General features: G+C 43.0%; 1 protein-coding gene across 1 annotated transcript in view; it reads right to left on the reverse strand.

Moving 5' to 3' along the window:
* ltbp1 (latent transforming growth factor beta binding protein 1) overlaps positions 1–23678 on the reverse strand; it is a 103672-nt gene that overhangs the window by 37890 nt on the left and 42104 nt on the right. Inside the window, exons 6-10 of the mRNA XM_070916585.1 lie at positions 20396–20593; positions 18565–18866; positions 15742–15844; positions 12181–12240; positions 4445–4567 (exon numbers count right to left, since the gene is read on the reverse strand). Coding sequence (XP_070772686.1) covers positions 4445–4567; positions 12181–12240; positions 15742–15844; positions 18565–18866; positions 20396–20593 — 786 coding nt within the window. The remainder of the gene's footprint in view (positions 1–4444; positions 4568–12180; positions 12241–15741; positions 15845–18564; positions 18867–20395; positions 20594–23678) is intronic.

Raw genomic sequence — 23678 nt, forward strand, 5'->3', positions numbered from 1 at the left:
TAGGAATGTTAACCATGTTCACCATTCTATTTTTAACATATTAGTATGCTAACATGTGCTAATTAGCACTGGACACAGTACAACTGAGGTAGCTTATATGTTTCCGTCTGGATCAAAGTGGTGAACTGTCAACTGACTGACCGGCCAACCAGCTGTGCCATTCCTTGTGGTATTAGAGGGGTTACGTGCTGGAACTATATATCCACCCAGTACATCTGTGCAGCGTCTCCCGTCACAGTCAGTGAGCACAGGCTTTGGTCTCTGTACAAGCAAAATGGCACCAAACCTGGCAACCTCACTGTGGCAACACTGTGACTTCGAGTCAAGTCACTTGGCCAGTTGTTGTTCACCAAGAAATAGTTGAAGCACGTTAACGTCCCCTTAAAAAAAGCGATTGTAGTTTTCACATTTCTCTGTGAGCTTTATAGATGTTGGTAGGAGTATACTGGACTTTGGATACAGCCAGTCCAGCTGTTTCCAGTCCTTATGCTAAGCCAGGTTAATTGCCTACGGACTACAGTTCCATACATGAGATTTTTATCCATCTTTTCATCTTACATCTTACTAAAGAAAGCAAATAAACATATATTCCCAAAACTATTCCTTTAATGCTTCAGATTCCTTTGATCATCCTTGAGGTGCCACCATACATGACTACAGGCCACTTTGATTTAGAAAGCCATATGTCCATATCAATCATATAATACCTATATAATGTCCCACAGTGTATGTCAGATCAATGACAAGTCAAAGAAACTTGACGTAGACCTCCAGAAAGGAATTGTGTAAAGGCTTAGTCCAAGGGGAAAGTATAAAAAAGCTTCAACATTTAAAGTTCCCAGGAGCAAAGTAAACTCCATTATTGTGAAATAAAAGAAGTCTGAAACCCTTCCTTACAGTAGGCCATCTGGCCAAAATGAGTAAATAGGCAAGGAGGGCCTTGGTCAGGCTGGTAACCAAGAAATCAATGGCCTCTCTCTGCAGGGTTCGTCTGCAGAAATGGGACAACCTGCCAGAAGGAAAACTATCCCTACAGCACTCTGCCAGTCTGGCCTTTATGGCAGAGTGAGTAGATGGAGCAACTCCCGAGTAAAAAGCAGACGACAGCCAACCTGGAGTTTGCCAAACTGCACTTAAAGGACTGTGAGAGCATGAGGAAAATGTTTCTGTGGTTTGATGAGACAAATTTTTTTACTCTTTGGTCTTAATGCTGTGCGCTACGCTGTGCCAAGAAACAACATGGTGGTTGCAGCGTCATGCTATGCTTTTCATCATGAGGGAGTCAGCGTCTGATCAGGATTTAGGTAAACAAGGACAAAGCTGAAATACAGTCGTCAAAGAAAACTACGTCAGACTTAGGGCCTCAGTATGCTCCAAACAAAGTGCTTGTCAGCTCCTATAACATCTGAAACCCTCCCCGAACCCCTTTCCAACGTCGAATTCAGGGCACATCTGACAATTTTTTCAACTTTCCAAAGCTGAAAATCTGACAATCACAATCCCATTTATCATCTGTACAACATGGAGTGCTACACCTTGAACGCCTTCGAGGAGAGACTGTCCCAACGTTTGCTCTGTTATCCCCATTTGCACCATTCATTCGCGTTGAGACAACAAAGACATGCAGAAAAACCAGAACTGCTACATAGTTGAGGAAAGTTACCTTGCTTTTTCAGTTTTCAGCATAGGCCCTGTTCAGACGTGGTATTAACATCCGCCCTGGGTGATCCGATCACAAGTGGACGACTCTAATAGCAGGTGTGAATGCACCCAGGACGCATTGAGGACACACTGAGATCCGTGATGTCCTCCAGCTGCTTTGCCTCAACTCTCTCGCAATTTACGTTTCCCGAACGACAGATCGCTTTACTTCTTGTTAATGTAACCGCTAACAGCTGCTGGCGCTAGCTGCCATCAGCTACATCGGCTAATTAGCTAACGGCAGCTACAGTTATCGGTTACTTAGCAACAAGTAAAGCTACCTGTCCTTCAGGAAACTCAGTATATCACAGGGAGCTGAGGCAGAGCAGCCAAAGGACATCAAAGGGAAAACAGGAAATATTTTCTCCATAAAATACGCAAGTGGTCCCTGGAGAAGCATGTTAACGCCAGGTCTGCACACACGCACTTGGAGCTGATCGGATCACCCAGGACGCCTGTTAATACCAGGTAGGAACAGGGCCATAGAGGGCGGATGTTCACACTGAGCTGAGCCATCAGCAACTGTGACCATTCAAGTCGTGCTTCCACAGCAAGAAACGTTATCCAGCGGACAACATGGTCAAGGTAAAAGGTTTTGTTTCCCTTGGTGACACGTTGGAGGTGGAGGAGCTTGTAGCTCGCAGATCCTTATCTTACATCTCACTGTGGCTGTTTCTTCTTGTACTATTTCTCTGCAATATTTAAGACTGATCTGCTGACCAAATACAGAATTCTTACTTAAATGCAGTGACGGCAACAGTTCCACTAACTCTGTGAAAAATGTACTGCACTGCTTCAGAATAAAAGCCCCCTGATGGGTTGCAAGAAGAAACGTGAACCAGTCTGCGTAAGGCTAATATCTGAGAGTACAAACAGGGACATGAGAGTTACACAAAACTCTAAACTAAAGAGATTAGATCAGTTACAAGTCTCAAGGGTACTGAGACCCACGCTTTGGTTGGAGGGAGATGACAACCCCAGGTTAGACCAGTTGAGCCGGCTACCGAGCAGGACCACAATCGTGTAGGTCAGCGGTGTTAGCCCCTGCTTGTGAGGCCATGTCTGGTCACACCAGAATATGGCACAGCAAAATTCATCCATGTGTCCTGGTTTAAAAAAAAAAAGGATGGTGCTGGATACTTGGTGACAAACTACTGGCAGGGCTGGTTGGTGAACTACTGTAGCTGGTAAACTAACAACTGACACACTAGCCATCTAGGAGCATGCTATCGCCACAGTCATGGTCACAAGCTAGCTTGCTTCAGAGAGAAGTATCTGTATCATCTACTGTGTCTCATGACTGCCTCCAAACCACGCCTCTTTGTGGAGCAGTTCATTTACATTCATAAATAAAAATAGATGGTGCAAGACAGACAATAGGCTATGATAGCTTCCTCCATTTTGGACCTTTTCTTAAAGGTCAGCACTGTCAAGACCGTTTGCTATTGGTCACCGACACAAATTCATACGTCAAAGTTGACCAAAGTCAAACTCCTGGCACAATATTTGGGCGGATTTACTGTACTCCCATTAATGAATACACTCATCACAGCAATCAACTGAAATTAATAGATTTTTCCAAGCGCTTGCCATTTTAAATGCTGGTCTGACTGAGCCTATGGACTGCTTCCACCACGACCGGGACAAGTGGCAGAAAATGTACGGACACCTGAAGCACAGACCATCATCATTAGCAAAAGTCACAAGGACTAGAATTAGACTTGTTTTGTGACAACTTCAGCCATAATCCTGTCCAGCAACGTCTGGTCGTGGTACATATAAAGATACAATACAAGGGGTATGAGATACAAGGAAATCACTGGAGTTTTCAATCGCGGGCGAGCCGTCTGTGTGTGCGTTTGCAGAGCTGTGGGAAGCCCGCGGTAACAATAATGAATTTTTCAGTCTCCTCTGCTGAGCCCTTCGGATTAAACAGCGATGGTGATGAATGGACACTTGTCTGTCATTAGCTGTGAGATAAAAGAGAACCACGACACAACCCCATCCCCCTTATACTTTATGTCACACACACACACACAGACAAACCCATGCGCATACACGGGAACTTGCAGCGACGCAAAACCAGTGGAACACATGCTCACAACATGTCAGGACTAAGGGAAATTGATCGTCAACACCGTTGCTGTTCAGTCATGTTCAAGATTGTTTCACTTTGTCACTTGTGTGTGAGCAGCTGCTTAACTACCTACATCTTCTCTCTCTCTCTCTCTCTCTCTCTCTCTCTCTCTCTCTCCCCCCTCATCCTCTCCATCCTGCTCCTTTTATATGAGAGACATGAGATATGTTGGGTGTGGCTATATGGTGGGCCTTGCGGTACATGCTTGAGGGGAAACCTGATTATACACTAAACACCATGCTTTCATCCATGCACTGTATTCATATGAATGTTCTCAAACACACACTTCAGCGCATTCCTAGCAGCCCTTGCTATGCTTGTAATTTGGAGCGGGTGGCAGAGGGAAATATTGAAACTTATATTCCACCACGTCTTCTGTGGTCATAAAGTGATGGGAAGTGTCAAACTCACACAGGAAAGCTTTTGTATGCACAAATCTGCATATCAGAGACCAGCATGCAAATGTAATGCATTCAATTTAGTCAATTTGAGGTTTTTGCTCAGTCTGACACTGTGCTGTTGGATGCTCTGGGTTTGGATGATAATCAACGAGAAAGTGATGAGAGAAAGAAACTGAAATAGACGATGCGAGACTGGAGGACTTACATATGCACGTGGTGAGCGTGGGGTCAGGGACATAGCCGGGTTTACACATGCACCTGTAGCTGCCCACGGTGTTCAGACAGTTTCCATTGGGACAAACACCCTGTAGCTGGCACTCATCTAAATCTGTGAATCAACAAAAATGAAAACACAATCAATCCAGGCATTTTTGTTGACATTGCAAGATGAGACAGACATTTTCACTACTTTCTCAATACTTTAGTTAAATGACAAAAGTCTGGCACATTCCAGATTCCTGATTCTGAATCGTCTTTCACTGCAGGTTAAACATTTCTTATCATTCACTATTATTAAACAACAAAATTTGTGAGTGTTGCGTGCCTTGGCAGAGGCGTGTGTTCTCTGAGTCCTTTGTAGCTTCGTCTCGGATTCCTGCCAACCATTGTTATCTCTCCTTTGCTTCAGTTATCGCTTTCATCAGTTAAAATGACAAACTTCACCAGTGGCAGGTCACATCAGCTGTTGCTGATTAATATTAATTCAGTGAGTACATTTATGGCAGGCCAAAATAAAATGGACCAAATTTAGAAGGCTACAGTTGTTATTTCAATGTATCACATACCTATTTAATCAACATTTATGTAAATATAGGCCAAGTATTGGATCGTACTCCGTATTGACAGGGGCCCAATATTAAAGGACTCGGATCGGAAACAGGGCCAAAAAGACTTGATTGGGACACATCCCCATCAAAGACCCTAATGTACTGGAAGTCACGTTTGACACCACACTTTAAGTCAGCAACTGATATCAGGGAATTTGGACATTAGGACCTCGATAAATTATATCACAATGTTGTTTTGGCCATTTAAGTACATTTTCCTTCTCAGTGTAAGGGAATATACAATTATTCGTCAGGAGCGTTGGCTCAGCTCGGGCCCTCTGTCGCATACAGGCCACGAATCCGCCTGAGCATTTCCAGCTATATAGTGTAGTGCAGGTATTCAAGCTACGCCGCTGTAATGGCAACAAACTCGAGGGACACTGAATTTGGGAAGAATTTTATTTGTCGTTTCTCCGTTCCTGTACCAAGCCTTTTGTGCGTTAGCTGTATCCCTGCTATCGAAGCAAGGGACATCGCTCACCTAGAGACGCTAGGACCTCAAGACATCAGAGGGTTGCAACACAATATGCAAAACACTACCTATTTCTTTTTCAAGTGCCATCTCTTTTAAAAATCGAACTTTCAAGTCTGAATGCATTAGAGTAACTCAACAAGGATTTACATTTGAAAGGCCCCTCCAGTCTTATTTTTCCCAGATTGAGAAGACAAAAGGTTGATCTTTTAAGCCAACATGGTCATAAAGTCCTAACAGTGCATCAATTCTGAGCCTTTTAGGACTACTTGTCTACTTTTAGGATTGCAGAGGTTTAAACATCTACACTTCCATGACAAATGAGCAAACTCCATCTGCTGATGAATTCCGTGTGATATAGCCACAGGCAAGTCAATTTTATGTAGCCCAAAAACACAAAGGTCACATTTGTATCGCAGGGCTTTACAGGCTGTACAACATGCTCTTTCCTTAGGTCCTCTGACCAAGCAAGTAAGTAGACCTGGAGTGGAGAGAAGAAATCCTAACAGGGCTCAGAAACAAGTAAACTTTTAACATCTAAAGTTCATGGCATGACAACAGAACCAGCTTGTGTTGGCAACCAAGGTATTTAACATACACTATATTGCCAAAAGTATTCACTCACCCATCCAAATAATTGAAATCAGGTGTTCCAATCACTTCCATGGCCACAGGTGTATAAAATCATGCACCAAGGCATGCAGACTGTTCCTACAAACATTTGTGAAAGAATGGGTCGCTCTCAGGAGCTCAGTGAATTCCAGCGTGGGACTGTGATAGGATGCCACCTGTTCAACAAGTCCAGTCGTGAAATTTCCTCGGTCCTTAATATTCCACAGTCGACTGTCAGTGGTATTATAACAAAGTGGAAGCGATTGGGAATGACAGCAACTCAGCCACGAAGTGGTAGGCCACGTAAAATGACAGAGCGGGGTCAGCGGATGCTGAGGCGCATAGTGCGCAGAGGTCGCCAACTTTCTGCAGAGTCAATCGCTACAGACCTCTAAACTTCATGTGGCCTTCAGATTAGCTCAAGAACAGTGCGTAGAGAGCTTCATGGAATGGGTTTCCATGGCCGAGCAGCAGCATCCAAGCCGTACATCACCAAGTGCAATGCAAAGCGTTGGATGCAGTGGTGTAAAGCACGCCGCCACTGGACTCTAGAGCAGTGGAGACGCGTTCTCTGGAGTGACGAATCGCGCTTCACCATCTGGCGATCTGATGGACGAGTCTGGGTTTGGCGGTTGCCAGGAGAACGGTACTTGTCTGACTGCATTGTGCCAAGTGTAAAGTTTGGTGGAGGGGGGATTATGGTGTGGGGTTGTTTTTCAGGAGCTGGGCTTGGCCCCTTAGTTCCAGTGAAAGGAACTCTGAATGCTTCAGCATACCAAGAGATTTTGGACAATTCCATGCTCCCAACTTTGTGGGAACAGTTTGGGGATGGCCCCTTCCTGTTCCAACATGACTGTGCACCAGTGCACAAAGCAAGGTCCATAAAGACATGGATGAGAGAGTTTGGTGTGGATGAACTTGACTGGCCTGAACAGAGTCCTGACCTCAACCCGATAGAACACCTTTGGGATGAATTAGAGCGGAGACTGAGAGCCAGGCCTTCTCGTCCAACATCAGTGTGTGACCTCACAAATGCGCTTCTGGAAGAATGGTCAAAAATTCCCATAAACACACTCCTAAACCTTGTGGAAAGCCTTCCCAGAAGAGTTGAAGCTGTTATAGCTGCAAAGGGTGGGCCAACGTCATATTAAACCCTATGGATTAAGAATGGGATGTCACTTAAGTTCATATGCGAGTCAAGGCAGGTGAGCCAATACTTTTGGCAATATAGTGTATATGGTGCCTGTCAGTAGCTTGTAATTAAATCCCCTAACCTTACGCGCCAGATGGTTCGTTACACAGAAGGAGCTAATGTTGGGATAATGTTTACCAAGTTCACCATCTTTATCAACATTAGCTAATACAACTGAGGCTGATGGGAATGTCATTAGTTTTACAGTTATTTGGTCGTAAACCAAAGTATTGGACGATTCAAATTTGGACCTTAAGTTATTCACATTCAACGTTTGAGCTTCATGGATATCTACACCAAATTGCATGGCAATCCGTCCAATAGTTGTCAAGACATTTCAATAAAAAACAAAAATGTCAACCTCATGGTGGCACTACAGGAAAAGCCACCAAAGTAGGATTCACCTTCTGGGGATCATGAATGTCTGAACAAAATTTCATGACAATCCATCCAATAGCTGTTGAGATATTTCAGTCTGAGCAAAAGAGGTGGATCAACCGACAGAATGGCATTGCCATCCCTACAGCCATGTCACTAGCATGTCACATGTTGCAGAATTGTTTCATTGTCCCATCCCAGCTCTCTGTTGATGTTTTGAAACTCCACTGTGAAATGTGTCAAGCTTTAGCGAGTCAGATTCCTTCGGTGAGAGCACACTTGGCCCATATCACAGACTGTGACTCATGTCTGTATCCCACCATGACATCCAGTTTATAGGTGAAAGGGAGCACAAGCTTTTCAGCCAGCATGTTTTAATAGGCTGTTGACAGCCTACTTGGTTGGTCTTTTATTGGTAAGGTCCTCCGTTGTTATTCTGTTACTAAAATCCATGAAGATTTTATTGCCACGCAAGCTTTTGTAAGATTACAGCATAGGGCAGGAAAAATGCTGGGTACACAAAATGAGTGAGTGGGATGTGCATCAGACGGTGTGTCACGTGATGTCCTCTTTGGACAGCCAGTTATTGCTCATTCGGCATCAACCCTTTTCTTTAAAACAACCCACATTACACACACATTGGACCATGGTAGGTCAACAAGACAGAAGTGGGGTACCTGAAGGATAGCTTTTGCTGAAGCACACATATGCAAGTTGAAACTTGTCTTTCATATTTTGGTAAACTACTCTTTTTCCTTTTTCTACTGAGTAAACAAGCTGAGAAAATTGACCCATTAGAGTTCACCTCCCCTGGGTAGTGGAAGTGAGTGGGGGGCTGCAGCCAGGGGAAGTGAAAAAGTCAAGTCACACAGTTGCCCTGATTAACACAGAAAGTCAGAAAAATTAGATCAAGGCCTCTAGTCTCATGCATACTTTGGGTTTTTTTTGGCTTTGAACATAACTACTAAGGTTTTGAATAAACCTTTAAGGGCACGGTCTAGACCTACTCTATATGAAATGTGCCCTGGGATAACTTCTCTTAAGATTTGGTGGTATATAAATAAAATAGAATTGAAAGTGGAATTCAACTACATTTTTCAGTTTCATTATCCTTGACTGGATAAACAGGCATACCGTTACACCCCCAATTATATATCATTTATATATATATATATATGTATATATATATATATATACCACTAGACAAACAAAAGCTTATACAGCATCAGAGACAATCACAGACATCAATCAGATTTGAAGCTGATAGTTTAAATCAGCCAATGGGACGAGACATTCAGGTTTTAAAATCCTCTGTAATTCATTCCATTTATAAAAGGAGCAAAGTAGTGGAAGGCAGTCTGACCAAGTTCAATATTTACGCGAGTTGTAACGAGAGTTAAACAGGCCTGAGATCTGGTCTGGTGAGCAGTGGTTTTGAATTGAGAAGAGAAGTGATATACAGAGGCAGCTATTGCTGGAGACATTTAATAAAAAGACATTTTAGCAAAGCCTAATGACATACTACTAAGGTAGAGCGAGCAGCATGACCACAAAGGATATCTCCATAGTCAAGCACAGACTGACTGTACCGTCATTTACCTGTCCTCAAGACAGAAACATGCTTTATTCTAACATAAGAAACCCATTTTTATCCTTAGTTTCTCTGCTAGTTGCTTCACATGCTCTTTGTTTTATATGCTATGTTATATTCACGAGATTGGACAAATTCAATATCAGTGCCATTAAGTGTATGGGCAGGCAGGGAGATGAGAATAAAACACATTTTGTCTCATCACCATTCAGCGCAAGCAAATTGATATGTAAAGAGGCTCAATCAGTTTCTTACAACAGCAGCCATAAGCTGATGCAGTTTAACATTATTCACAGAAGCTACTTCACACCAGACTAGAGACTAAAATGTGTCCAGGATGCAAAACAGAGACAGGGACCCTTTAAACGTATGTTCTGGGAGTGTGTTAAAACTATACCACTACTGGGGATTTATTAGAGACACAATAAAGAACATCACATGATAGCACTGCCTCGGGACATGCGGCTTAAAGCACCAGATCCATTCAAATGTCCTTAACTGCTGCCAAAAAATGTATTGCTATGACATGGAAGAATGATGACCTAGTGGAGGGACTTTAGGAAATGTCTGTCAAACTCCCAAGGTTGTTTTGAGACCATCAGCACAGGTCGCCTGTGTTCTATCAGACAAATAACCATGAAACCAGTTCTGCGCAAAGCCATCCAAACATCCAAACCAAGACAGTGTAGTTTGTTCAAATAAAACACAGTTGTCACCAGATTTCGTCCAGGATCTTCAGCTACTCCCTGGGTACCTTAGCCAATCTTGGTTGCTCCCTGGTGTAAACAAAGGAGCTCGACCCTCCACGGCAGGCTCTCACTTAGCTAGACGGGGATAAAAAGTGTCCCAAACACCAGGAGCGCAAGAAGAACTTGCAGAAATTCTTCCGTTAAAATAAATGATCAAATAATCAAAGGTAGAAGACCAGATATGCGCTGCTCTGGATGGGTTTTCAAAAATGTATATAAAATCTTGATCTCAAGAAATAGTACCCATCGGCTGAATGAGCTGCACAATTAGATGTATATATGATGTTTGTAGCATGCTGGGCAAAGGCCAGTACTCACGAAAATAAATAAGAAGAAAAGGATGTGGTGGATTATAGTGAGTCCCAGCATCTCCTGAGGGATAGCAAAGTCTAAGACTACACACACACACACAGGGTCTGGCAGAAGTCTGAATCGGCAACAGGCCCTCTCTTTCTCCTGTCAGAGCCCTTCTGCTTCCAGCCACTGAGCTGGCAAAACACTGTGGATAACATGCCACCATTACAAGTGGTAATGGTGAATCCAGTGCACTCTATTGGTGCTATAAAGAACCACAAATTATCGTGGGGAATGACTTTCCCGGACAGAACAGCATGATGTGCCCATATGAACACTGAAACAGGTTTTCAGTCAATCCTGTTCATGCTGTCCAGAGATCCCTTCCTAAAGCGCTTTCAAGTAATGAGGGGACGCAATTCACAGTCCTCATCCTGTGTCAAAAGGCATTTTTAAGTCTCTCTCTGTGCGGCGAGGATGTTTGAAGAAGAATACCATGGTATACTCTTACAACTGAACATATCTGCAATTTACTGTGGACCAATCTACGCTCATTTAGTCACAGGCGGTCCATTTTAACTGAACTTGGCTTTCAAAGCTTCTATTGCAGTATGTCTGCACTGGCCTTTCGGTGCACTGACTTCAGTGAATAATGATGATAATAAAGTCAAAGTGAGAGACTGGCAAATTAGTTTTTAATGCTTAACTTTAGCCTATTATCAATATTAACTATGTACCTATATGCTGTATACACAGGCTTATGCACGGCCAAATTGGTATTGGTAGTGATAGTCGTGCGGCTGGGAACCGGGTACCTTGGCACAAGCTTGTGGACGAAATCTTTAAACCCAGATCCCCGTGAGATGTTAACCGGTCTCATATCTTTGCAGATGAACCGTGTCAATTTGTCTGTAATCACCTTTTAGCGGGCAGATGGTAAGCCCTGTGATAAGAAGGAGGGAGGCAATGGGTAAAAAAAGGTCATTCTTGCCCGTTTTAGCGGCGGTTCCCTGGACTCCAGATCGCCTAGCTTGCCAAGATGTAGTGTTATCAGGTGTGCCCTCAGGTTGCTCAGTATCGCGTGATATTTTCAATTTGAACCTGACATTTTCTGCAGATTACAATATCTTTATTTCTTGTTTTTCCCGTTTGTTGGCGGGAATCCAAACACTTTCCACACATCGCTTCTTAAATGGCCAGGAGTGGTGATCTCCGTGGGTGCATCTCTCCCTGCCATTTCTGATGTTGTGATTCAGAAAACTTTATTGTTCATCAGACGTGACATGAGCATTTCATTTTCACCTGCGAGTAGGCCAAGGCGACGTTAGCCAAATAAATGAAGAAATAAATACACATTTTTTTACTATTGATTTCTATTCGACTCTTCAAATTCGTTCCGACAGCCCCACTGCACACCACATCAGATGCCACTGACTGACTCCTCAAGTCCAACCATGGCTGAACAGGAAGGAGCACCATGTTCTGGCCAGCCAACCTGAACAGTCTGTTGGGTAAGGCTCAACCTCTCCTTTGTGCTTTCTTGGCGAAGAGTTGGAGCTGCCATGCCCCGGGAAGATTCATATATGGCCAGACCGCCATCGGTCGAGAAGATTGACACTTAAACTGGAATTATGCTTCTGCAGAGATACGCGTAAAATGTCCTTGCAAACCTACGCAGCAGGAACCAAATGATGATGATGATGGCGCTTGGATGAAAAGTCAGAGGATCACCAAAGCGATTACAAATAATTCGGAGGTGGACATAATTGTGTGCCAAATTTCATGGCAATAGTTGGTGAGATATTTAAAACCACAAATGTTCTTACCTTGGCAATGAGAGCTGTTGATTCTCTTGTAACCCTGAGGACAATCTATCAGGGGGATGGCTGTGGAGAAGGGAGGGAGCAAACATGTTAGTCATTGCATTCAGGCATTTCATGAATGGTGAAACCACCATAAATAAATGTTTTCAGGTTCGATGTAGCCATTCCCCATATTATAGTACCCTCCACACGCCATCGTCTGTGACATTTCCCTTGCAGTGTGAGCTTCCGTCATCAGATATCAAGTCAAGAGTGTCACTTAAAACCTTTTTGAAATGTTTGTCAGTGTTTTTGCCACAACTGATCCCTAAAGCAGAACACATTTAAAATATTTTTTAATTGTGGAATATGTAGCTTGTCAGCACGAGCCTCTCAGATCAGTTTTTCCAGCTTTTTTTCATTTACAAGCAAGGATCAATTCTGAGACTATTCTACATATACTGTACAGTAGATTGTCTTCACAGACGTCCTGTATCTCAAACCTATCCAATCAATGTTTGTTATTGTTTCATTGTGTAATCAGATCCCAGCACGATAATTAGCCATACACAGTAAGATGTGCCAAACATTGGGTGAGCATTCCTACGGAAGCTCAGTATTCATATTAAATGGCTGCTTTGACCTATCATTAGGCCCTGCAGTGGGTATCAGGCTGTGCCGTCATAAATCTACATAGGTTAAAATAACCTTTGTTGTATTTGAATATTCTGCTCTGGAAATGTCGAGTGAGTTATGTAGAGTCAATAAAGCTTGTTGAAAAAAAACAAAAACATTGTGTTTTAACAGACATGCCAACATTTATATCTGAACTGAATTAAGGTAGAAGGCAAGAAAAAAAAAAAGAAAAACAACACACTGGAATTCCCATTATAATGTATACAGAGGACGAGCTGAAAACCTGTCCTTTAAATACTTAAAATCTGATGTTAAAACAGAAAATGGTTCATCATCATGCATCATGGAGCATTTTCTATCCAAGTAAATGAAGTTATTGCATGAACATTATTTTAACTCATGCCCTCCTACAGAGCTGAAAAGATACTAAACTGACTCATACAGAAGCAGATGAGGAATGGATGAATGGCAGAGATAGAGATAGATGGATACATGGATAGAATGTAAGGAGTTAACATGAGACAGACGTGGAAAGACTCGGGGGAAGGAGCTTGAGGCTAAAGAGCTGAAAGCTGCTCAGACAGCCAGTAGCTCACAATAAACCACAGACTCGAGTCAAACTGGAGGTTAGAGCCCTGGGCCCTGCTGTAAGGGTGGACAAAGGCACCAGCGGGGAGGTGGTACCCAAATACCTGAAAGCAGATTGATATTTTGCTCAACGGGGGAAACAACAAGGCGATGTTTGTTTCACCAGCTACCAGTTTCTCCGCAGCACAATGGACTGTTTCACACTTCACACGGTAAAGCGGGAATAAAAAAAACACAAAAACAAATCTAAAGTCAAGCCCCTGCCATTCTCTGAGGAGCACAGAGGGACGTGACTCCCACAGAAATATGTGTAATAGTAAGGCTGAAGTGTCCTTCTCACGGTGTGCGAACTAGCTCCAAATCGTCTCCGAATCACACCTTTTACCGATCCACCAAAGCCTCTGTCTCTGTCCCGCTCTCTACGCAAGTATAACCGCTGCGTTATGGGTGTAAACCGCATAAAGCCGCATCAGTGAGTTTCCCGACCTATGGAGAAGCAATAATAAAGCACTATTACATCACTCAGAATGAGCTAATGATATTGGCTTTATGTCAAGGCCATCAGTTTTCATTTCTCAAACTTTGTACCCTACAGTACGGCATGGCGGATCGCCCTAAATTCTATAATATCAGTAAGCCTCAGCTCAACCAACCAAAAATTGGTCCAGAATCTGAGAAGGAACTTATTTCAGCTTAGTTTATTGTTTGCTCAGCGCTTGGATGTTCCTTACCAAAATGCACCTCAGGAGTCATAATGAACTTTTCTCCTCATGTTTTATGGATCTTTAACTTTTTATCAAACCAGACATTGACTGACATTGTTCAGTTTTGTTCATTGCTCCAATAACCAGTTATTTACCACCATTTCTAACATCAGAAATATGTGTATTTTGGGTTATATACAGCAGCATACCCCCCCCCCCCCCCTTCAGTTGAATTGGGGGTATTGTAGAGAACTGTAGCTCTTACAGCATGTCTTCTCATGCTCTACATCCAATAGCTTTGGCTTCAAAGAGAGGTTCCATAGTTCTATAAAGGGAGTACGGGTTGAATAGCCAGCTACTACATAAAAAGCACAGCCACATTCAGGCTGGCAACCCCCTCCCTAACTCCCCCACACACCCACACACATAAAGTTTAGCTGGGTAACAACCTCTCTAAAAAAGACCTGTAGAGCAGGGGCCGGCACCGCATGCCACCAAGGCATTTAGTGCTTTTCCTCTCTGGAAATAACTGCCTGGGTGACCGTCACCTGTCTTTTAATACCCAGACCAGCCCAGGGGTCATATAGTGTTTCCTAATTGCTCTGGTTCAGCATCTTTATTTTGCCCGTTGCTAGCTGGAGCGAAAGACTGCGGGAGACACTCACTGCGCTGTGTAAAAAGATATTTTGGGGTTGGTTTTCCAGCCCGAAATTTATTTGTAGAATAAATGATATTTAAAGCATCAATTCCTTTCAGCAGTTGTAGCTTTTCAGTCGTGTTTTAAGCTTAAGGACTGTTAAGACACTTGCAACAAAAACACACAAACAAAATGGTGTGAAACAAGTGATTTAAAGCTGCATAGAACATTCCTAACTGAGCCCTGAGGCCGTGTTTTTTTAACCTCATATCACCTCACCCATGCAGAGAAACTGAACACTGTCAGTGAAGATCTTATTCTGACTACTGCCAAAGACATTGTGCGGGAAATAATAGGCGATGAGGCCGCTCGGAAAGTTGATACAAGACTGTTGCCTGCTGCAGTGAGGTGCTCCTCGGGTTATTTTCTCAGACTCGTCAAAGTATTTACCAGTAAACTGATCTCAATGTATAAAATTTGGGGAGAATGACTTCGGCATTTACTGTCTAAACTAGGTGTCTTTCAACACTTTCATGTGAACAAATGCTGACTGAACTCACACTGGGCCACGGATCCCGAGGAATTTAGATTTAGTTTCAAGGACCAACTTGGGGAGATTGCTGATCGACAGGTCTTTTAATAAGCGGACAGAATTATACAACAACTATTTCTTAATGTTTCCTGATGCCGTTAAAGGTGCGTTTACCCAGTGATATGTATAATAAACACAGAAGTAAAACAAGCCAGTCATTTCAATTATGATCGGACAACAAAATGCTGATTTTTCATTATCAAGACACACTCCTCAATGATGAGAAATGGGATTTAGCGGAGGCCTTTAACAGCTGTTGAAAATGTTGTTGGTATATAGGTTGATGTTGAACCTCGAGGACAGGTAGAAACTGCTCACCTGACATAATGTTGAAGGGGAATGCAGAAGTCTCTAAGAGAAATGTATCAATCAGGTGTCCACAAAGACAAAAAGCCAGAACAACATCTGGGAAAAACAGCTGTACTTACATGGTTTCTGTGGACACTTCTGGCATTTGTGGAAACCCCAGGACGTCCCAATGGTCCCACAGCACTGTTCCTGCTTAGTGAGACCGGGCAGAGCCTTCCCACACTGAAACCACATACAGATAATAAGGAAGGCCGTACAGAGTGGAAGAGAAAGAATCATTATTTTTGTATTATGTCCTCTGTATGTCTCATCCCCAGGTGTCAAACGCAAACGCACATAAACACCTCGTCCGCCCTCAATCACATGACCACACAGATAAGAACACATTCCTCTCCAGCCCTCCATCGCTGACAGCCCCTTATCTTCATGGCAACACCTGCTCTGCAGAATGTGACCTGGTGATGGACTGACTCATAATTCATGTCCTTCACTTAAACTCGACATTGTGCATTTTTACAGTGAGACAATAACTCTGGTCTTCATTTTACATTCCTCTTCTTCAGGACTCAGATATCAAGGGTGGTTTCTTTGTTTTCACTGTGTGTCAATTTAACTAGCCTATCCCAGTCTGTGTGCTTTCAAGCGCTGCACTAATTTCCACTGCGCCAGACACATGTTGAAAAAGAGGACAAGGAGTCTACGGTCATGCTCTTTATGATGTTGTACGTAGGCACAGCAGTGCTTTGAGCTAAATGCTAACACCAGCATGCTAATGTGCTCTCAATGACAACGCTAACATGTTGATGTTTAGCAGGCATAATGTTTACCATGTTCACCACCTTAGTTTACCATGTTAGCATGCTAACATTTCCTAATTTGCACTAAACACAAAGTACATCTGAGGCTGATAGGAATGTCATTTTGCATTTTGTAGTTTTGCAGGTATTTTGGTCATAAACCAAAAGTACTGGACATATTCAAATTTTGACTGGATGATAGTGCTGGATAAAAGGTCTGTCAGCTATTCCGATGCCAATGATTCTTTAGATTTTTTCTGCGGATACAAAATGAGTTCCTTGTGTCCGGCTGTGTCTGTAAAATCGGCAGCGCAACGTTCATATGTTGAATCCCAGTTAGTCTCTGTTCTTACAAATTTTGAGACAATCTCTAGCAAAACATTGTCAAAGCTGGTGCTAACTTCTAAACCAACCACCTGCCTCCTTGACCCTCTTACAAGCTAAACAAAATCACAGCTAATCAATTTGGCGTCTCTGGCCTGGCCCTCTTGTGGTTATAGTGAGAGAACATGGTGTCTAATAATAATTCTACATCAACATTTTCTGATGTGAAATAGTACCTCAGGGCTCTGTTCTTGGCCCTCTGCTTTTCTCTCTTTGTATTTCCCCTCTTGGCCAAATTGTACGCAGTCATGAAATTCATTTCCACTGCTACGCTGATGATACTCAGCTGTATGTGCCTGTAAAGGCAGGTGGTTATTCCAAAATTATCAAATTAGAGGTTTACTTGTCTGCTGTGAAAAACTGAATGTCACGAAATATCCTACTTCTAAATTCTGATAAAACTGACATACTGGTCATTGGCCCTATCGACACAGATCCTAATTCACGTCTTTGTTGACGTCATTATTGTAACTTTTTGTTGTCAGGTCTATCACGTGTTAGTACTAAAAGGCTTCAAATGGTTCAGCTTCAGTTAGCTGCTTATTTTTTGATACCTTGTACCTGTTACCATTATCCTTCCGGTGGGTCGGTCTCAGTCTCAATTAATCTCTTAAGCCTACTACTTATAGTCCATGTTGTCCTGCCAAGGAGAACATTGTTAACATTGAGTTAACAGTAAGAGTTCTTCCAGGCGGAGAGGAGGTCCTGTGGCTCAGGTCCTAACATCCTCCCGGAACCATTTTTCATATATGTTACAATCTATTTATAATTTTGTCATCATGATTGTCCATACTACTAATTTTATTATGTTGGTCTGTTCTGTACACGACATCTATTGCATGTCTGTCCGTCCTGGGAGAGGGATCCCTCCTCTGTTGCGCTTCCTGAGGTTTCTTGCATTTTTCCTCATCCAAATCGAGGGTCTAAGGACTGAGGGTATGCTGATATTAGGCTACAGAAATAAAACTGACCTGGCTTGACTTGACCTGAGCAGTATGAACATCACATACATGTATGTCCCTTATTTTAGGGGGGTGGACACAAGCCTCATTTAATAATGGATTCGCAACAAAAGAATGAATTACCCACTGCATTGCTTATTGGCCCTACTGTGCTCCAGTAAAGTCCAATATGGAATACTTTATACGTTTATAACTGACTAGTTGACATTAGGGGTGGGTGATATGATATCATGATATTGTACAGTATATTTGTGATAATTGTAGGAATCAATTGCAATCATGTAATATCAGCTGTGACACTGATCAGCAAGTTCTGATGTAAACAAACCTGTACTGTGCCCGAGTCAGCTGAGTCCAGCTGATCAATACCCAACTTTGAACTAACTTCAATTGACAGTGGACCGTGTTGGGAAAAACATGTGTCCAGCAGGTGGATGTCAAACTACCTTCAGCCTACTGTTCTACCAGCTTCGGTCTGCTCTCCTCTGCTTGTTCTGTGACTTTTTCCTCACACATCCCCTCCTGACTGTAACTGACTGCACTGAGATATGAGAAATTTATATCACATTAAAATATTATCGTGATTGATGTGATATGGCACGCCCCTAGTTTACATATTTTCCCCTCCTATTGAGAGGCTCGATTGATTGTTTTACACTATTTGCTAAGATGCTGCAAGTTTTAACTTTGTTAAACTAATTTAAAATGAACATTTTTGGTTGCACAAATCTTACTCATTCCATCGGATGTTCTTCAGCGGTATTGAGCTAAAATACAGTAGACATCGCTGACAGCGTACCTGAATCCCTGCGGTCTCTTGGAAGCAGCGACCCAGCATGTTCTTGGAGCTGACGGGCTGGTACTGGGGGACCTGGTAGCCATGCTGGCTGGGATAAACTACATTGTAGCCGTGGTGCTGGATCTTCTGGCTGCTCTCTCTGTGGTGGTATCTATAGCTGGTGGATGACGAGGAGCCTGACTGGGTACCTTTCAGCTGGTGCCCGTTGTTGTGGTAGTTGTCCAGCTGAGACACCTGGTGGACCTGGACGGAGGCCTCTGGAGGATGTTTGATGTGGATGTTGACGATGCTGGGGTTGTACACTGGAGGTACATGGGACAACACGAGCAAGACAAGTATTACAGTGCGTTATCACCATAAAATAAGGAATTGGCTGGAAGGAATGCGCAATATTGTCGGGGACACTCCACAGACTTCACAAATTAAGATTGGGTCACCCATCATGAGCCGGTGGTTGGTGGCTCTGGAGGAGCTTTGTCAAGTCTGATGGCGTATTCACATAATCGCGGGAAAACAGCTGTTGTGCACACGGCCCCCACTATTGTGAGTGTGGTGTTCTGGGACGGCTCTGTTCCATTGTCCGCAGTGCACCGAGCAGAGCGGCGCAACAACAAATTGGCCTGCTAAGACCAGACCAAATCAGATATCAGCGGAATATCAGCACGCAGATGCAGCTACCGGGTGTGTGTTTCAAAAACAATGTTTCGACGTACGTAGCGACCTACTGCTAGCAACATTAGCATTGTGGCTAAGGTGGCGACCGTCCTGTTTTTCCACTGTAATGTGAATATGCCTCGATAAAAACAACCCTGATTATGTCGTAGTGATGTCTTCGGGGCTTAGAGATTACATATTTATACAAGAAAAATGTGCGTTACAAATTAGGGGCTTAGCATTAGAAAGATGTGGGCCTCCTGTGTTGCATTATGGGAATTGTAGTATCCTGCATTTTGGACTTTCTTTGGGTTGGACCAATCTTTTTTTTTTTTTTGTTTTAATTCTTACATATGTTTCACAGACGATCACTATCGACTATCAGAAATTGAAGAGACCATCGCCAATCCCTTTACCTTCCAGTCATACCAGGTATTGGCAACTGAGCTAATATACAAGCCTGCTCACACAATCCCACCAACTTCATGCAAGTCCAATACTAAATCACTGGATTACCTCTTTTACAACCAAAAATATATAAGCTTTTAGGGGGCCTGTACATCTACTGCAGAAGTAACACGTCTAATTGCCTGCTCTTGCACTAACATTTTAAATGCTTGTTCTAACACTGCACCAGAACCGGCTGAAGAGAAAATCTTTTAACATTCAGAAACCCTCATGCAAGAACACACTGACTGAGTGCAATGCTCTCGTCATTTTTTTTTTATGAAAGGCTCGCGTGATTTGTAACTTTTAAATGACCCATTTAAGATTTCTTGGGAGCGTATCATTTTCCTGTTCAATCACTGGCCAGAAAACAGTTCTATTGTAGGCCACGGGGGTTATGTTACTCGCTTGAAAGTACACGCAAGTGTTTATTCATGTTTTAGCCCATTGACTACAAATAACCTCCACTTTCCTGCTGACCACCCTCCTGAGCTGCAGCCTTTCACATTTGTGAATTGGGCTTTTCACCACCTTCCATGCAACCTTTGCAATGCGTGACTTGCCGTAAATGGGCTGAAACATGCATCCTTTAGAGGAAGTTGGCTGATAAGGAATAGGAAAGTGTTGCTGCTCTACTTTTTCCGCCCACGTTCTTTCCATCTGGGTCACAAAACCACTTGTTTAGCCTTTGGCTGTACCACTGGCATCACAGTTGTGCCTCGTTACTCACCAGGACTCTGGCCGTTGCTGTAGGTCAGCGGCAGCGTATGTGTGGAGTGGACCTGAGTTTGGCTGTAGCCGCCCGACGTCTGCTGGTGCCCGCTCTGAACTGGCATTTGGCAGAACTTCCCAGTAAAGTTGGGAGGGCACTGACACTTGTCCCTGGCGCTGCACTTGCCGCCATTTATACACGGCAGGTGACACACCACTGTGAAGAGAAAAAAAGAACAAGCAGATCATGCCGATGCGCTCACGCTCCCGCACACAAACGCACCTCTGAGCGCATTTGGATTCACATTTGTGAGACTTTTCAACATCATCTGTCAATAATTAGGCCTAAGCACGTCATAGTCGGATTGGGCCGCATCTAGAAGCTAAGCCCCAGGACTCATAAACACAGATGGGGAAAAAGTGGAAGGCAGGTTGCTCTGTGTCTGTGTGGCTTTGTGTGATGCATTGAGTGCTGATGCAAAACTCAGGGAATCTAAAATGCGCATGTCAGCCTATTCACAAGATCTGCTGTCAGATATCGATCATTAAAAAAATAAACACTAAGCAAACATGCATGTTATCAAAAAGACAATGTCATTGTTTTTTACCGAGGCCCACTGAGTATTATTGATTCTGACTGGCTGGAAGGTGTGGATGAACTTTTAGTAACTGGACAGTATAACCGGACGTCTATAAGTGTGTTTCCATCCACCTGTTTTTATGCACATTTTCAATCTGGAGTGAAAATAAAGTGAAAATGCCAATTGAAATATTGCAAAAGTTGGTGAGTAAGTAAAAAGCAAAATGTGCAACAGCAAAAGACTTAGAAAGGACGAATAAATCCAGATGTACACAAGGCGTGACTTTAATGTGTACTGGACGATGAGGAGACAACGTTCCTCAAATATATACATAAAACAGAAATGCCACATTTTCATCATTATATCCGCTGGGAATACCGTTTTGATAACACTGTGAAGTAGAATGAAGCATTATTGAGAACATAGCATATAGAGAACAATAGCCCCGGCTAGCAAGTTGAACAGCAGGAACTCTGAGGACCAGGAACTGAGGTTGTTGGTAATTAAAGAAGAAATTAGTTGAGTGATTGATGATAGAATGACTGATATTTGTAATGAATTCCATGATCGCAATGGATGATGTGGGGGGGGGGGGCTAAGGACCACCCGGTGCTGCCCCCACAGAGCAACTCGTCAGGTCTCCCAAAAAAACTAAATTTTCTCTGTATTAAGTTGAAACGGACTATCAAGTATATGGTATCCATCAGTCTTTATTTCACACTGAATATAAATGAAACTTTGCTTTCAATTCACAATTTAACTTAAAAATTGCATTGCCAAAAATATTGGTACCCTTAAATTAATGCTTTGTAATACAGCCTTTGGAGGGCCATAACTGTAAGCAAGCGCTTTCTGTAACTCTGAATAAGGTTTCTACGCTTCTCCACTGGTAGTTTGGCCCACTCTACTTGAGCACACTGCTCCAGTTCTCTCAGATTTGATGGGTGCCGTCTCCTAACTGCAAGTTTTAGCTTTTTCCCTAGATGTTCGATGGGATTCAGTTTAGGACTCATAGCAGACCACTTCAGAACGTTCCCAATGTTTTCTTCTCAACCATTTCTTGGGAGCTTTTTGATGTATGTTCGGGGTCATTATCCTGCTGGAAGACCCATGAACCACACTTGTATGTTTCGCTCCAAAATGCCTCGACAGCCTTCTGATTTTATTGTTCCCTGCACAGATTCAAGGCACCCAGCGCCTGAGGCGACCCCATAACCTCACTGAGCCTCCTCCATGTTTCACGATACGCGCTTTTCTTTTCTTCGTTTTTTTTTCTTACCAAAAAGCTCTAATTTTGTGTCATCTGTCCAAAGCACACTCTCCCAGAAGGACTGTCGCTTGTCAACATGCATTTTGGCATTTCTTCTACCATGGAGCCCATTTTTATTCAGACAGCGGGCGGCTGGTGCGACTTGAAACTACGGTACCTTAAACTTGAAGATCAGCTTGGATCTGTAATCAAGTTTTCCTCGGTTCTTTTCTCGACCATTCGAGCAATGCTTCTGTTCAATCCCGGGCCAGTTTTCCTCTTGTGACCACGTCCAGACATGTTGGCTATAGTCCCATGAGTCTGAGTTAATAATATTGGCAACAGTGGTCACAGGAACATCAAGCTCTTGGAGACGGTCTTGTAACCTTTACGTTGCCCATGATTGGCTATTTCCTTTTATCTAATCTCTCTTCAGACCACTCTCTGCTTTTCCTTCTGTTTTCCATGTTCAATGCGATGCACACTGTGGCACAAAACAGCAGATTGAGTAAGTTTCTTTTAAACCGGCTGTACGAGTGATTATAAGATTGAAAACACCTTCTAACTTCTAAAGAGTACCAATAATTTTGTCCAAGCTATTTCAGAATGTCTTTGTAGAATAAGCATGAATTTCCACAACTTTTTAGCTTTGTTCCACTGTAAACCGAACATAAACATCTACTGATAATAAAATATCTTTTAAAATCAACACTGTTCAGTGCAAATGCTGCTTTATTATAATAGGTACCAATATTTCCAGCCACGTCTGTCCGTATGTATGTACCATACTCAGTTCAATATGGTCCATAAGATTGGCGCAACAGTGAAAAAAGCACTAGAAACTGGAATCTGGGCACTTACAAACACATCTAAGCTCCGTTCCATTGCCTGTTTGAACTCTGTAATGAATTCTGAGTTAACAGCAAGATCCCAGACACACAGACAAAACAAGATTCGTGGTTCAAGGCTTTATTTGACTTCTCTCCCATCTTGTGCTGATGCATTTCGACTGTCTTCGTATCTTTCCCTTCCAAAGAAACTCAAACCTCAAAAAGTCTGATGAGAAATGACACAAGTCTGTGAACAGGAAAGTGATTTTGTGATTTATATGCAACAACAAAAAAAACCTCCTCCAATGGAAGCCATTACTCACATCGCCCTACAGACATCTGCAACGGGTTGCCACGTCATTACATATTTAGCTTACTGCCCAAACCGTCTACCCCCCCCCCCCCCCCGCCACCATTTTATCACCATGGGGTCAGAATTAACCAACGTTGAACTCAAGGCAAAACATTTCTACATTTCAACATACTTCACTCCCGGGAATCCACCAGTCACTGTGATTCCCCTGACTTGGTAATTTAAGACTGTAGTCCATGTCAAGACAATTCTCATTGAATTAACAACAATATGAAAGACTTCAAAATGTTCACTCAGCGCTTCAACACACAGCCGTGGTGGTAACCACT

Source organism: Enoplosus armatus, chromosome 12 (genome assembly GCF_043641665.1).
Source record: "Enoplosus armatus isolate fEnoArm2 chromosome 12, fEnoArm2.hap1, whole genome shotgun sequence".
NCBI lineage: Eukaryota > Metazoa > Chordata > Actinopteri > Centrarchiformes > Enoplosidae > Enoplosus > Enoplosus armatus.